The sequence below is a fragment of the Trachypithecus francoisi genome, unplaced genomic scaffold, assembly GCF_009764315.1.
Source record: "Trachypithecus francoisi isolate TF-2019V2 unplaced genomic scaffold, Tfra_2.0 Lachesis_group6, whole genome shotgun sequence".
In the NCBI taxonomy this organism is placed as follows: domain Eukaryota; kingdom Metazoa; phylum Chordata; class Mammalia; order Primates; family Cercopithecidae; genus Trachypithecus; species Trachypithecus francoisi.
Window position 1 is genome coordinate 29508379 of NW_022681471.1, and position 16714 is coordinate 29525092.

The window sequence follows — 16714 nt, forward strand, 5'->3', positions numbered from 1 at the left end:
GGGTTGGCATTTGCCATGACATCTAGTTCAGAGCATGTCTGAGGACGAATCATTAGCTAATAAGCAAAGAAAGGAAGAAACATTGTCAAAATGAAAATAATTCCTTTGTCTCTACTTACCATCTCAAAGAGCATTTTGTTTTATTTCCCTCAGAGACTATGACTTGAGGTTAGTCTCTTAGTTCTTCCAAGTCTTAGATTTCCAGCCTGAAAGCCAAACTCTAATGCTTGCATAGGCCAATAGCACCTCAGTTACATAGAGAAGTAACATATGTGAAAGTGCCTGGCATAATACCTGGTGCTCAGTGGGTATTCAATAAATATTCAATCTGAATCTGTATATCTCTGTAGTACTGGGGCTTTCTAAACCTATGATTCCTAAACAAAGTGTGCATTTAGTATTGCCCATAGACCTTGGTAAAATGCTTATCTTGATATTTTCTGATTCAGTACGTCTAGGGTATGACCCAGGAATTCATATTTAATAAGCATCTCTGGTGATTCTAAAGCAAGTGGCCCAATTCAAGAAACACTGTTTAATGAACAAGGAGCTTTGGAAACTGCAGTGACGTACTAGGATATTTGAGAATGTGTAACAGGTTCTGACTGACTTTGGACATTAATGGCCTTTCTGATCTTAATTGTACAAGGGTGTTCACCTACACAAAGACCTGTACACAAAGACCCATGAACTTACCCCTCTGTGAGCTGGGTCCTGACCCCTTCACATCTCATTTATCACCCGTGGCTTGACCCCTTTCTGGGGAGCTACAAAGATGAGGGCCTGGTTGCAATGAGTAATTGGCAAGGTAGTTCATCCAATCATGGATAATTGAGAGGGAATTATTTTTGATCACAACAATTTTTAAAACCTTAAAAAAAATTCTCACCACCCCTCATCACAAACTGATTTTACCTTTGAAAATTTTCCACAGTAACTGTGGAAAATCCTGAAGCTGAAATCACCTATTGCAGCAAACACCACACACAGAACAGGCAGCAGGCCCACTACCATCAGAAGGGTATGATTTCAGTCAAAGGCAACTAAAGTAGTTAAAGATAACTAAAATGTTAGTGAATAAAGTACCAGAATTTATCCATGGAGAAGGTCAAATGTTGAAAAATAGGTGAAGTGTATTTGAGGGAATCTTCCTTATCCTCAAGAGTCTACCAGTGCCCCTCTGAATGCCCACAATCCATTTGGTGCCTCACTTCCTTGGGCAGGTATCTTGTTCTGGGTCATTTATCTGTCTTGGAAAGCCCCCTTGGAGGATCCTGCAAGGTAACAGGTGGTAATCTGAACAGAGAATTCTGGTTGAAATATTAATGACTGATAAGGATTTAATTTATTCCCTTCCAGATAGCACGCTTGCATTTTGGCACAGGCTTTCAGTGCAGTAATACAAATAAACGAATTTGTGGAATTTCAGACTAATGGCACACTGTTGGGGGGCATTTTTTTCCGGGAAATTTTGCTATTTTGCGGTACTCAAATGACACTGGGTAAGTTTTTAATGACTTTCCTGGAGCAGTTCTCAACTCAGGTCTGCTAGAAAGTGCCATTACTTCCCTTCCCTCCCATCAATGTGTGCCTGGCACAGGCCTTGAAAATGGAGTAAATTTTTCAGTCTCTTAGGGAACCGGAGAGAATTCAGGTTGTGTTGTACTTCTTGTTTCTAACCCTGTTTAAGGGAAGTCAGACAGCTGAGGAGCAGATGTTACATGCCTCCTTCTGGCATGCCTTGACCCAGAGAAGCAAAGTGGAAAGGGAGTTGGAACTGCATGCCAACCTTCGCTCTCTTGAGCAGGTTGTTTCTAAAAGGGGCACTTTGGGGTGTGGCAAGAAGCCAAGACACTGTCACCTGGGCTCATGATCTACTTCCTCTCTGAACCTGCCTTTCAGTCCCCACTCCACATCCCTACAATAAAACAACTCTAAATGCTATCATCAGATATCTAGTAATGCCATCTACAGACCTGGCTGAAATGGACACGGGCTTGTTGGGAATGTGACAGATACATACTTGAGTAAGAATGAGCCAAATGTGTCTCTTGCAGAACCTTCTTTGGAGGGCAAGAAGATACAAACATGGATAAGAGCTTGTCTGCGAGAGCCTTTTCCTTTAATGATCACAGTCTCCTTCCTCTGGGCTCTTCTTACTAAAAGTGTGGTTCCAGGACCAGAAGCATTGGCATCACCTGGGAGCTTGCTAAAAATGCAAATTCTTGGGCACCATCACAGACCTAGTGAATCCGAATCTTAGTTTTAACAAGATTCCTAGGTCATTGGTGTGCACATGAAAAATTAAGAAGTGCTGTTCTACACTGAATTGTGCCTCATAGGGTTGAGGGATCATTACCAGCTGTGTTTCCTCTCCTTATTCTTATCCTTGTTCCCCTGCACCCTCCAAATAAGATTAAATGATGGTTGTGTTGAGGATAATTGCTTAAGAAGCCAGTGACAGTTGGGAACTGAGGAACAGGGAGGTCCAGATAGAGCATGGGATGTAAACACTTCTGTGACCAATGACCAACTGGAAATCCAGAAGAGACTATGCTGGTTATTTCCACTGGGAGGGAGGCCAGAGTGTATGTTTGAGACAAGGTAAGGGAAGGATGGAGGGAGGAGGAGATACTGCTTAACTATGCTTCCAAATACCTCCAGAGATACCATTTAGTGACTGTGAGATGGATGTTACCTCTTAAATATGGCATTCCACATACCATCCCAGGGAAAGGAAACTTAAAGCTGGAAACACAGCTTCTCTCCCACCCTTATCCTCTCCTATAACCTTCCTTCTGTGCCAGTGCATCTCCTGACAGTGCCCACATAGGCAGGTTCAGACTCCACAACAGCCTCTTTAATAAAATAATACCTATGAACTTTAGCAGCTTCCCAAATTACCCCAAAGGCTTTTAGATTCAACATGAAGAAGTTGAACCTGCCTATGCCTCGGGTGTACTTACACCCAACCTACTATGTGCAGTTAGACTTGTACTTTGGCCTGTAAAAGTCTTCTATGACCAAAGCCAGCTGACCTTTAGTTTGGGTAGAGTGAACGGTCACTCTGTGAGTAATACCAGAAACACTCCTATTTAAGTATCTTTCCTTGAAATTGAGGCAGTATGTTTCCCATAGTCCCTACATTTAAAGCAAATACTCCCCCTGTTACATATATTAACCCTTTACCATTTATCTGACACTTTCATATGTATGAAATATGTACCTATATTAGATATAACGCTGTCACCCCCAAAGTAGAGTGCAGGCCCTACTGCACTCTACATCCTTGGAGGATGGACCAAGAATAGAGATATTCTGGTGGAGAAGGAGAAGGTCTGGGAATTAGGTCTGGAAAAGTCTAGGGTAGAAAATAGCCCCTAGGTAAGTTTAGTGTGGATGGGATGCCAGAATCAGGGGCTGGTCAGTGAGTAGGCAGTTAGAGACCAGCAAAAGAGGTTAGACAAACTGGACGGATAGAGCAAGAGAAGAAAATAATGGCAATAGAAGACGTAGAAATATAGGGAAGACAATTTCTGTCCATGTTAACCTTTGGCAAGGACTGACCCTTTTTAGGGGCTGCTGCTTTAGCTCAAGGCTCATCCCACACAAAGGCTGAGGCTATCTGTAGCTCTGTATCTGGAGCCCAGACAGTTTCTGAGCAACTACCAAGCTGGAGGGAATTCCTTTTGTGTCTGCACAACTCCCATAGTGCTGCTAAAGAATACCTATCACCCCCACCTGGGGTTTTAATTGCACCCTCCTGTGGATATTTTATCTAATAAGACCCAAAGTAACAAAGCCAAAGGAATAAAGTCAAAACTTGATTTTTTAATGGAGCAGGTAAAGTATACAGATTATTTGCTTGACCTTCATTGAAGATAGATGGTTTTATGAAAGGTCCTTCAAATTTATTTTGCAGTCTCTATCTAAGACGTTGATAGGGAAATCATCTGGATAAGCATGTTTATTAGTCTCCCCCAAAGTTATGGAATTCTATCTTCTAAAATTCTGACCCTCTCTTAAAATCTATGCCATCATTTAATCCTTAAACCAACTGTATAAAAATGACAAATCTCTTATCCACAATGGAAGACAAATAATGATGCCTCAGGAGCGTCGTTTATTTTTCAATCTGTTAAAATGAAACCAGCCAATCACCTCTGACTACCCATAACAATGAAATTTAAAAATACATCAGGAGCCAAAAACATAACAAAAAGCTCATGGATCCTCCACTATTATCACTCAATCTTAGGGACTAGGGAGGGAAATGCAGAATTAAGGAAATTACCTCTGTAGGGGCAGAAGTAGGAAAATGTGAAAAACTAGTTTCATTTTAGGGAAAAAAGTTAAAATTGCAGAGAGGAAGAAAAACCATGGCCCATTTTGCAGTAAATGTACATGGAGAACAAAATAATTCCCCTTATTCCTTTCCTTCAAACCCTTCTTGCTGCTCTGCCCCCTGATTTAGTATATCAATAGGAAGCTGCCTTCTAGGGGAGGTAATACACTTTGCAGGAAGCTCACCTTTACAGCCTGCTGATTGCCATCTATTTTTATGGCCCAAATGAACAGCATCAGCTTCTTCCCTCCCCCACCCTATGAAAAATAAATTTTAAAAACCATAATAAACCTTGTAAAAAGGTGACTTAAATTTTTGACTGGCACCACTAAGGCAACGTCTTCGTGCTTCAGGGGGCTAAGCCAGACGTGCTGAGAAGTGAGCTAAGCCGGCAAGCTTACTGAAGGCTGGCCAGCAGACAGAGGAGAGAGGGAGAGCAGCAAAGGCACAAAGGCAGGGAAGAGGGGGAGTGAGGGAGGGAGTGGAGCCAGAGCAGTCAATGTTGGGTAGTATGGCAAAATCTGTTTAAGGGAAGGAGACTTGATCTTGATCCCAGGAGTCTTCACCTAGTTTCCAAATCTGACATGGAAAGGACAGACACCAAAGCCAAACCAAGACCAAACAAAACCCACCAAATTGCAAAGAATAGGATCAAGGGAGACATTTCCTTCCCAAATGGACATAAATAGTTAAATTGATTTTGGCAATTAGAATAATTAGATAATTAGATTGTGACTCTGTAGGAAAGAGAAAGAAACCTGTCTCAGCTAAGTATATTTGGTAGTGAAATGCGCTCAGTTATAAAAGGAGTGTATTCTCAGCAGGTATATTTCAAATGGCTTGAAAAAAATTAATGGAATAAAAATTTGCATCTGATGGGTTAGGTTTAGCCAGCAAAAGGAATTTTACTTGGGACTCCATTAGAGCCTGCACTCCTAAGTCCTATTCTCAATCTCACCATCACCATTGTGCCTCCATCAACAGATTTTTATTTAAGCCAATGCGTTTAGAGCACAATTCCGTGGTGAATAACCTTTAAGGTTACATTTGCCTTTTCCCTGCTTCTTGCAAACAGTGCGTAATCCACAAGCACATTTGTTGGCTGTAAAGGTGTACAACAGCAATTTTTGCAATGACAGTGCGGAGAGGGAATATGAGATCTGTGTGCTAATGAGCTGACACTGCAGAGGCTGGGGCGGTGTAGTGTGGAGTGCACTACAAGTGCACAGCAGCAAGACACAGGAGGGGACTTCAAGGGAATCGGCGACGTTTCCTGAGGAAACAGGACAGCAAAGCCACACAATGGGACACATCAATCCCTTGGGGTTTCCATATCCCTGCCCCCAAAGCCTTAGGACTATCAAATCTGCTTTTTAAAGAACAAACATGTAACTTACATGTGTATATATCTCTTTTCATGTATACTGATTATGTGTCTATGAATGTATGTATCCTGAAGTCAAAATATTCACACCATTCTTGGTTCTGGGGTTATCTAGCTAAGTTAAAAAGTAAGGCAGCAAACTCTATAAATTCCCATGAAATGGGAACATGTGCTTCAAATCAGATGAGTCTCTTAGATAAACTTCAATCCATCTCTGAGTTGAGATCCCAAATTAACCACCTTTCAAAGCCAGTGCGGCTCTTATTGGCCTTGTAAGACATGGAATAAAGTTGGAGTCTGTCTTAAGCAAACCTCTTGGGGGTTGTGCAAAAGAATTGGTTTCTGATGAAGAAGAGTCTTTAAATAACTGATGCCTGGGATTCATCACAAGGAAACTTTTCAAATAGGTTGTCAGAGGTTGTAGGGGTGGGTAATGCGGAGGGAGAATGGAGAACAGGGACACATACATGAAGGAATTACCCTTTGCTTATTCTTTGTATATTTGTTTACCTGCACACCTACACCCTAGAAAGTGTGTGCCTGCCTCAGGATTGAGGGTGCAGGAAAGATCATGAGAAGAGATCAATTCTAGTGCTAAGGAAAGTTGAAACTAGGAATTTTGCCTAGGAATAAGGGAAAGTTTCTTTAATTTTTGCAGCCCGTTCCATATTGAAACAGATAGGAGAGGTGGTTGGCCAGATTGAGACTCATCTGTGGTTTTCTGGAATTCTCCCTAGGTCTCCAGAGAAGGGCAGGCCAGAGGATACAGAGGTTTTTCTTTGCACAATCAGGGCGATCAATTGGAGGAGTGGAACCTGGGGGTCACCTGTCAGGCTCCAGCGCTGAACTAGAATTTCATGCCAGTTGGAAATATTTGATCTCCACTTCCACAAGAAAAAGAACAATCAAAGCCAGGGGCAGAAATGAGAAACACCTCCAGGGCTTCTTTGGCCCCTTGAAATCATTGGTTTCTGCATTCAAAGACTATGGTTAGACGAATCATCTTTCTCATACTAAGCTACCAGGCAGCAGCTGCCTGGAGACAGCTTTGAGATCTGGCCCCCATTCAATGATTGTGACATTCAGAGATGTCTGTTTCAGGGACCAGAGAAGATGACAGCTTTCCTCCTCTGTCTTCAGAGAAAGCAACAGGCAGCTAGATACACAACACTGGTTTTTCTAGCTGTTTTTCCTGCGTATGTCTGTGCATGCATACATGTGTATTTGACATAACTAAAGACAAGGTCACGTTTTCATTTTTTTTCTTGTTGCCCAGTGAGCCACACTCCTTCTCCCAAACTCTCAAGCCCCTAGCCACAACCCAGCCTTGTAAGTGGAAATGCTATGAATTTACGGTGAGGGATTTTCATTAATTTCTTTTCCTTTCCCATGGTTGTTCTCTTATTGCCCTGAGAGGTAAGGCAATAAGGCAACTCAATACCAATATGGATGACTTATTCCCTTTTCCTAAACCTGAGATTTTCACATGGCAAGAATCATTTCTGATTGCTTCTTGAGTGGGTTCCGACAGTCTAGGGCTGGTGGGTGTCAATCTGGTTTGACCATAAGAACAGGACCAAAAACCTTGGAAATCAATCATTTCTGAGAAACCAAATGGTTCTCTTATCCCAGTTCTCATCAGTGAAAAGACACTGAAGGGAGTTGAAATAAATATTATTTGTTATTAATGAAAATAAACCCTGGTAGTTTAATGTATTTAGTTTTAAATCTTTTCTAATTGATATTTAGGAAGCTGCATTTGAGATTCAGCCTCTTGACAAGATCACAGTGCTGCAGGATTAAGAGTCAGATGTGTGTTGTAAATGCTGTGGAGACAGGCTGGGATTACCAAAATAAGATGCAAAGTATAGACAGACATTTCGTAACTTTCACACTTAGCTGGAATTAATAAATTCCTATTTTTGTCAATGTCAGAAAGCCAAAGAAAGTCAAATATGGAGTATCTCAGAACATGTTCATATAAGGATCTGTATCTTCAGCTAAAATTTTCCTAAAGCTGATAACTGTCATATTTCTTGCAGAGTATGTCACCCCCCCAACCCCTTGGCCCAAGTCTTCAAAGCCAAGGAACCTGTGCCCTTGGAGAGAGACCCTTTTGATAGTTTCTGGAAACCATGTATCCTTTGAGGCAGAAGGATTTAAAGAAAGTCATATACAAAGTTTCACCCATCCAAACATAAACATCATTTCTCCCTTGGAAGAGAAAGGAAAAAAAACCCAAATTCCAAACTACATCAGCCATAAAAGCAAAGCATATTTTATACCATATTCAGCCTCATTGTTGTGAAAACTTTTAGTGAAATAAGCTTACATGAAGAATTCTCAGTCTTTCTCACGAAACATTCCATTCAAGTAAAACCATATGTCCAACAGGCTATTAGCCATTTAGGTTCCTTTGGTTGTATTTTACAAAATGTCCCCTTTTCAGAGGAATAATCACGGGGTACAGCTAAGGATTTCAGAACCGGTTTTGGGGCTGAATTACTTCTCTTTCCATATTCAGTTTTCCTGCTCCAAGCCTCCTCTCCTCCTGCCCCCTCCTTGCTCTAAATTAAGAACTGTGTTGTCGTTAACGATCATGGGGGTGAACAACACTAGGGGAGGCAGAACTAGTTTTCCAAATCATCACCTGATCACCATTTTCTCCCTTCCCCTCAGTTCGCTAGGCATTCATCACTTGCAATCAGTTTGTAGTCTTATCAGTTCCTATCAGAGCTCTCTCAGTAAGTAAGGTAATATTTGAGGACAGAAAGAGGCCAGGGAACCCAGCCTGTTTTGCCCCTCAAGGTCACTTGTTTGCAGAATTTCTCATATTTGCTTCCTACACATTAGGCAATTGTCAAATTCAGCTCATTCCTACAGCCAGGCACTAGCTTTAACAGTCAAGTGATGTACATCCCGAATTGACTCAATCAAGAAGCTGCTGATTCTTTTTTTAATCTCATCTGAAGAAATTTCTCTGAACAACCATGCTATTTTTTTCTTTCTTTTTTTCCCCCAGTTTAAAAAAAAAGAGAGAGAGAGTGTTGGAAAAGGAACACACTAGGTTAGCAGGGAGGAAAATGAAACTTTTGCATCAAACACTGGAGCAGACTTTTGCCCACTGTCTTGAGTTTTCCTACTGTCTTAAGCCCCTCAGCAGTATCCTTTGGAGTTGATTTATGCAGCATGAAACCGGATGGATCAGAGCCCCTAAAATATCTACTGAGGCAGTCATCTCCCAGCACACACACAGACCCTAAGTGCCACAAGAAAGATGCAAATGAGGTCCCCAACGTCCCAAAGGGAGGAAAAGCAGATCTACTTACAAGCATTTGTCACAGAAAAACTATTGGAGGAATCCAAGTGATCTACATGGTAATTCAAATGGAAGGGCTTCTCGGTGGTGTTCTGGTTGGTGTTGTATAACTGCACGGCAAAGCGGAAAGCGCTGTGCTCCTGCACTGTGTTTCTCATGAAAAGTCCACCTATAAGCAAAGGGAACGGAGATTTGGCTGGTGTTCCCCCACCCTAGGGCCATTTAGAAACTGGGGAACAATATAGATACCAGATACCTCTCAATGCTACTGGGATGTGGGATTGAGGATTGATATTCAACCTGTGTGTCTTTCAAGACTTGTGAACTCAGATTTTGGCCAAGAGAAACCTGAATTTTCTAGACTGAAAAGAAGAGGCTAGAGAGAAGGGAGCAGAGGGGGCTGTTTTGGGTTAGGACGATGGAACCAAGAGTGAGACTTGGTTCTTTCTTAGGCGGAAGCCTTCTTTTTTTTTCTAGTCGCTCCCCCCGCCCCCCACCCATCCGCACAGCTGGTCATCTTTTCCTTGTGTGAAGGGAAAGGTTGGGAAGAAAAACAATATTGTTCCCCCTGCTACCCCAACCCGTTCCCCATAGCCACCCTCACCCGTGACAATACAGGGGGCTGGTTCAGTAATGGCAAAAATTCTAACTTCTAGACTTGTAAATACAGACAGAAGACAAGATAACTCCCTCCAGGAGCCCAGGAGCCGGGCTCCAGACAGACACAGCGGCAATTCATGAATTCGTGGTCTGCGTGACTTCGCCGCTTGCCCGCTCAGCTCCTTGTCTCACCTCCGCCTCCTACCCCATCCACCACCGACTCCGGCTGCTGCCCGGGTCTGGGAGATCCAAAGTGGGCTCCACCTCCCCCGGCACCAGCCTGTCTCCCGACAGCCGGAGACCCCGGACTGAGCACCCCGGGCCCGGGTTATGCGCCCTGGCGCGGCCAGACAGTCGGCATCACCCTGGGACAACTTCCAGCAGCTGCACGCACGCCATGGCAAAGTCCAGAGCAGCGAGCTGAAAACCCCGACTCTTCACCCCCTTGCAGCATCCCAGCCTCCTGCTCGCCTCCGGTGCTCCTCTCAGCTCGGAAAACCTAGCATCTTACCCCCACTTTCCCCAGGAGACCCCTCTCTTGTCCCAGAGGCTCTTCAGACCAGCCACCTCTTTGAGGATCAGATTCCTCCCGCCCCGCCTCCCGCCCCGCACCATCTCTGCCAGGTCTCCGGCCCCAGTCTCAGTTCCCAGGCCATACAAGACAGGGACCCACCGCAGCGAAAGCCCTGCCGGGGCAGTGGTCTCGGGTGAGGGAGAGCCTGGACCGACCGACTGGCTCGCTTGCGCTTACCTATGCTGATGGTGTTGGGGAATCCTCCGTGAGAATGACCCAAAAGCCCCAGGACTAAAAAGAAGACCGCCCGGAGCATGTTTTGCCCCATTTTCTTCTGCCTGGCCATGCTACGCCTAAAACGAAGCTGACAAGAGCATGGGCGCAACTCAGGAGTCGTCAAAATAATAGAAAAAGAAAAAGAATTCGTTGGCTCTTACACCCCCTCCCCTTAACTTGCTCTCGCTCACTCTTCCTTTCCACCCCACACTAGTCCTCCTCCTCCTCCGCTGCCGCCTCCTCCTCTTCTTCCTCTTCTTCTTCTCTCTCTCTTACTCTCTCTCTTATTCGCTCTCTCTCTCTCGCTCTCTCTCTCTTCCTTTCTTGCTCCCTCTCTCTCCCTCTCACTCCCAGGATCTCTCACACCCCCTCCCTTCCCCCCACCTCACTTCTGTCTTCACACCAATCTGGAAGGCGGGTTCATTGGCTGCAAGCTGGGTTTGCCAAAGCGATTTCTCTCCCTATGATGAGAGAGAGAGAGAGAGAGAGAGAGAGAGAGAGAGAGAGAGAGAGAATAAAAACCTAAAACAGAACAAAACAAGCAAAACACTGAAAAACAAAAATAGAGAAACAAAAGAAAGAGAACGAAATAATAAATTATCAAGACAATCTGAGACTCTCCCGCATCCCCCCCGCAAAAGATGGTAGGTCTAAAGCGGGGTGGGGGGGCGGGGGGGGGAAGGAAAGAGAGAAAAGGCTCAGTGCCAGTGAATTGGGCTCTTCCAATTGGGCCGGTAGGGGGATATTGATCAAAGTTGATCTGACGTGGAATTAAAGCCGCACACCGCTTAGCTCTACTGCAAACTGCAGCCCCGGACTGCAAAGCTTAGGTGCTGGCATTTGTCAACACGGGAGATGGGATCAATAGAAATACACCACTCCTAACGTGGATCAACCTTTCAAACTGCAACTTCCTCCCACCCTTCAAAAAAAAAAAAAAGAAAGAAAGAAAGAAAAAAAGCTGCATTGCCTCTGTGTTTGTGTGTCTGTCTTAAAGAAGGGGGGCCTTAGGAGGGCCATTAGTGGTTACTCCAGAGTCTTTGTAGAGACTCAGAGAAGCAGTTCCCATCACAATGCGCCCAAAGATGCTGCGCATGCCCGGTCTCTGCCGCTCCGCTTTTACAGCAGAGATCCGAGGGCGAGTGAACAACCCCCACCCCCATCCCCGCAGCTTTGGGAGGCGTGTCCCTCCCCTTAAACTAGTGCTGAGGCCGGCTTACGGGGGCATGGGGTGGGCGGTGCTGGGCAGTGATGGGCAGTATGGGGCTGACTTCTTTGGAGGGCATAGGAAAAAGTATGTGCGTGGAGGTAGTAACTAAAAGGTTAATGAAAAGGACGCTCAGGCTCACTGACCAAGGAGGAGGGAGGTGTGGGAATGACCTGGTCTGGGGGTGGGGATTGAAAGTTGAGGTTGGAGAAAACTGTACCTAGCTGCATTGCTCCCTTAGTGTTGCCTCTGGACTTAGCAGCCTAGGTCCCTGAGTGATGACCTCAGAGGTTATCAATTCTTTCTGACTCTTCTTCCCCTCTGCTCTAAGGCGAGCAAAGAACACATGAAATCCTACAGTACGAACCGGATTTCAGTGACGGGTGGCCTTCTCCATAGTATGTTGCGGATGAACCTCCTGGGCTATCGACCCCTCTCCCTAGCCCCTTTCTCCTGCAATGAGGAAAAAGAATCCTCTTTATCTCTTACGTTTTTCACTTTTACTTTACAGTTACTGTAGAAGGCATGGGTTTTATCCTCCCCACACCTGCTATTTTCCTTTTCATATCCTCTCCTCCTGGCCTAAGTGGAACATGAACTTTCCTGCCAGTGTAAAGCGAACTGATATACATTAGGGATACAATTGGGAATATACAGGGGATAGAAGGACCCTGGAGCCCAGCTAGTATATCAATTACTCCAGAACTTTGGATTTGGCAAGACATAGGCTGGGGCCTGGAACAATGTAACAAAATGGCTTCAAACCAGAAAAATTGTCCTAGGCCCTTCCTGAATTTCTATTCATTCTGATAATGCATAGTTTCCTCCCACCTACCACCCATAGAAATCTTTTGTCTCCATTTTGATATTTCATGGACAGGAGTGAAGGAGAAACATGAGAGTCCGAGGAGACTCATCTTTTCAGTGGAAGAAGCATTCGGGCAAAGCGGGTAGCAGAGATAAGGTTGGTCACCCCCTGCCAAATGTAGACAGGGACATAGCATTATTCGGGAACATGGGCTTAGGAGGCATACACGTCCAGGTTCAAGTCTAAGTCCCATCACATACAGGCAGTGTGTGACCTTGAACAACTTTGTTAATCTGAACCCCAGTTCTCTCATCTTCAAAATGGGAATATTAATATCTTTCTTTATAAGGCAATTGTGAAAATTAAGTAAGATAATTGATATGAAAACATCTAATTCAGTGCCTGCCTCAGAGAAAAATCAATAAATGTTAATTTGCAAACTCCCTTCCCTCTTTCTCACTTGCTAAAAGTGCCCTCTTGTCCCCCAAGTTTCCTCATGCTGTCATCTTCCTCTCTCCTCATATTTCACATAACTTCAGACTCTGCTATCAAGTCTACGCCAATGTTCCACATTAAAATCTTTCCATTGTAGCACCTCAAAAGGCCCAGGAGACAATCTTTACTAAGGTTCCAATGGCAGGCAGTGAAAATTTAATATTAAAAATGCCACATTTAAAGAACCTTTACTCTTTGCCAGGCACTAGGTGTTTCTCCTTTTAGATAACACAGTTGCATTTTAATAGGAACCTTCAATGCCTTGTCCCAAAGGAAAAACTTTAATGAGGAGATTTTAGTTTTGATTTCATGTGAGTGAACAATATATTTTGTACCAGGGGAAAGTGACTTTCAGCATGTCTCACTTCACTCCTGAAAGTAGCCAGGTCCCCACCCACGCTTGGTCAGCTGTAAGAGGAGGTGGAAGAACAAGATCTGTGGCCATCTTCACTGTCATTTGGCTTGAAGAGTGATGAGGGTGGGTCAGTAACTAAAGATGAGAGGCAGAAAAATATTTTGGTGCCTATACACTTGAAAACCCTCCACTGAAGTCATGAATGTAAATGCCACCCATCCCTTGCATTTTCACCCTCCCCTGCCCAATACCTTTTCCCCCTCTCTTTTATCTGCTGCCACTCTTTCAATTTTTAGCTGTAAGTGGCAGCTGTTGGCAGAGTTGGACTAGTCTCATCTGTGCCAGCAGGGGCACAGTGGTAGACTAAGCATATTGCTGTTGGTTGAAAAGCCTGTATAATACAGGCAGATTCTTTAGCAATCAATCCCTCACCCAAAAGAGCAGGGAGACACTTTATAAACTTCAACTCTGATTTTCCAACGAGGGGTTAGATATTATACTAGCAGCATCATAGCCACCAGAAGTTGTCAACAAAGCCCCGAACCTAGCTCTCCCTCTGTGGTTAAGAGTATCCCTACTGGATTTAGGATTACCTCCTAGTCTTAGTACCTACGATTTGTACTTTTAAATGAGCTCTATGATACAGTTAAATAGCAAGAAAATAACCATTGCAGTTTTTATCAAAAAGTAAATAGTGTACTTCTCTTCATGAGCTTTGTGCTTGTTTCAGGCTTGAGAGGTGCACTTGGATAAGCACAGAGAACTGTTGACCAGTGGAATTCTAAGAGTGGATCTACACCATACATTGAGCCTCATACTTGCTAACTATAAAAATCAGGAAAACAACAGAAATCATCCTATTTCATTGGAACGAAACTGCTATACCCTTCAAAGAAAATGAAACCAAGATACTATATCCTTTGCCTAATGGGAGCATAATTTCCTAACCATTTGACTTGATACTTTGATTTCTTCAACAAACATTTATTGACCATCTGCTATATGGCAAACTTTGCTAAGTACCAGGAATATAAGGAAGCAAGAAACAGTTTTTGCTTTTCATGAATTTCAAGTTCAAAGGAGGAGCAGATGTATTCACTGGCAATGACAATGCAATGTGACAAGTGCTCTGAAAATGGTAAGCACCAGGTACCATGGCAGCACAGAGGATGGTGTTTAAATAGCTGAAACAAGGTACTTCCCTTATCCCAAACCCTTACAAACACAAGATAGAACAAAGTGATTTCTAAGCACCCTTCTTGCTTTTATGTTTGATCATCCTATGATTCCATGAGGTGAGATTATTTTGGGGTTAGAAAAACTGTCCAAACTTTAGCCTAGACTCTAATAAAGGAACTAAGCTGGATACAACAGATTCTTTGTGACCATCTTTTGCACTGCCACTTCCAGATTATTTGGGAAGAATAGAGAGTTTAGCCATATCTGGAGATTCAGGTTGGGTATGACTTCTAAGAAAGCTTAGGTCCTCTGACCTACTTATCTATAGTTCCATTTTCTCCATTATATCACCGCTCCAGAAACCTCTGTGGAAATCTTCTATCTAAGTGTTGGCCTCCATGTTGTTGAATACATCTACATCCCTGAGAAGCTAAAATTTCAGACATAGGCCTAGCTGGAGCTGCTTCTGTTGGAAGTGTATCTATGATTCAGAGGAAAAACCTTATTAATTTGGATTTAATATGCCCAGAAATTGATCCACTGAAACTTCTAGAAGGAGACAGTTACACCAAGCAAACAGTGGCCATGGGAGCAATTATTTGTCCTAAATTATTTTCAGATTCGCTTGCTTTTTATACATGATAAGAGTGTTTAGAACTCCATATATTCTCTGAAGACATCCCCAGGAGCCATTTGGAGGAACAATTAATTGGAGATGACCTGGTATTTTTTGTACCGCTCTCCCAACACCTTCCTCTCTAGACTAAACACTTTCACACCACCTCCTTTAAGCACCCTCAGGGTTAGTGACCATGCTTTGAATGGTCTGATATCAGTTAGAATACTTCATGCTGCAGACAAGAACAAATCCACTAAAACTGATATAAACACTAAGGGAGACACATTGTCTCACATAACTGGAAAGGCCAAAGGTATGGCCGACTTGAGAATTCATTAGACTCAATAGTTTAACAATTTCATCAAAAACCTAATTTCTTTTCCTCTCTCCTTTCTGCTTCCCTCAAGATGGCAAAATGGCTGTAGGATTTCTTGGCTTCATATCTATGTCACATCATCTTGTATCAGTTGGCAGTGAATCATATGACTATTCGTGATCCAATCTTGTGTCCATGTAATGCCATGCTTAGGCCTGAATTACCCGAACCAGTAGCCATGACATAGGAGACCAGGATTATGACCCATTTGTGCAGTTTAATGTAGGGTCAGTCTTCCCACCACCACTAAATTACATGATTGATACACAATGAGGGAGAGAGATATGGAGGTTGGGAAACAATCACAATAACCACTGACATCCCTGTCTTCCTGAAGGCCTGCTCCCTGGGAATTGTGGGTGGTAATAATTTTATTCTTCAAGTGTTTACAGGTCCCTGAAGACTTGCCAAAATGGTTTGTCTTTGGTCTGTTGTAGGTAGACTCCTCAATGGTGAGATCCTTCTGTTACTTTAGTAGCTCAGCCCCCTAATTTAGTTCAAGATGCATCTGCCTGATATTTTAATTCTGTTCTTAACAGAGTTATGTTATATTGAGAGTCCAGTGTGGGAAACTAATATAGAAATAATTTCTTTTCTAGACAAATAGGCTTTAGAGACTTTCAGGTAAAAATCTAGACATTCCTCCACACATTCTTCCCAGGATAGGTGTCACTCTACAGACTATGAAACTGAGGAATCAGAGAGGTTAAGTGAATAGCCCAAGGTCATACAGCCATGTGGTAAGGACTGGCATTTCTTATCCCTCTAGGGTTTTATTCACCAGACCAGAGTTTCCTTCATGCTGTGATACTGAGGATGTGGATAGAACTGAATCATAATAAATACATTGGGCTGGGATGGTTACATCTTAGCAAGTAATTATCCCCTGGTAGACTCTGAATGGGCTTGAAAACTGTAGCTGGAAATCACATGGCTTCAGGACTCCCACTTCTCACAAAGTGACATTCTTATAAGCTGCAACGTCTCTCTGATGGGAAGTGTTAATTTATTGTGAATTATTCCAGGTTACCTCCCAGAGAAAATATTGTTGATATTTTTGTCAATGTATACCATTTTACCCCTCAGGGAAGGTTAAAAAATGATAACTGGGAAACAGCATAGGCAAGTCAGGGAGAAATTAACCCCTAAACTAAAACTAGCCCCTCCTCCCAGCTCTACCTGGGGAGGGGCTGCATGTTTGAGTAGATTTGAGAGTTCTAGAGATGTTAAGGAATTC

The 16714-nt window shown here is 43.4% G+C and overlaps 1 protein-coding gene across 1 annotated transcript in view; it reads right to left on the reverse strand.

The window, feature by feature from the left end:
- The window catches only part of LOC117077858 (glutamate receptor 3-like), a 334953-nt gene extending 324143 nt beyond the window's left edge, over positions 1–10810 (reverse strand). The window contains 2 exon segments of the mRNA XM_033201429.1: positions 9059–9217; positions 10400–10810. Coding sequence (XP_033057320.1) covers positions 9059–9217; positions 10400–10508 — 268 coding nt within the window. The 5' untranslated portion in view covers positions 10509–10810.
- Positions 10811–16714: the final 5904 nt, after the last annotated feature.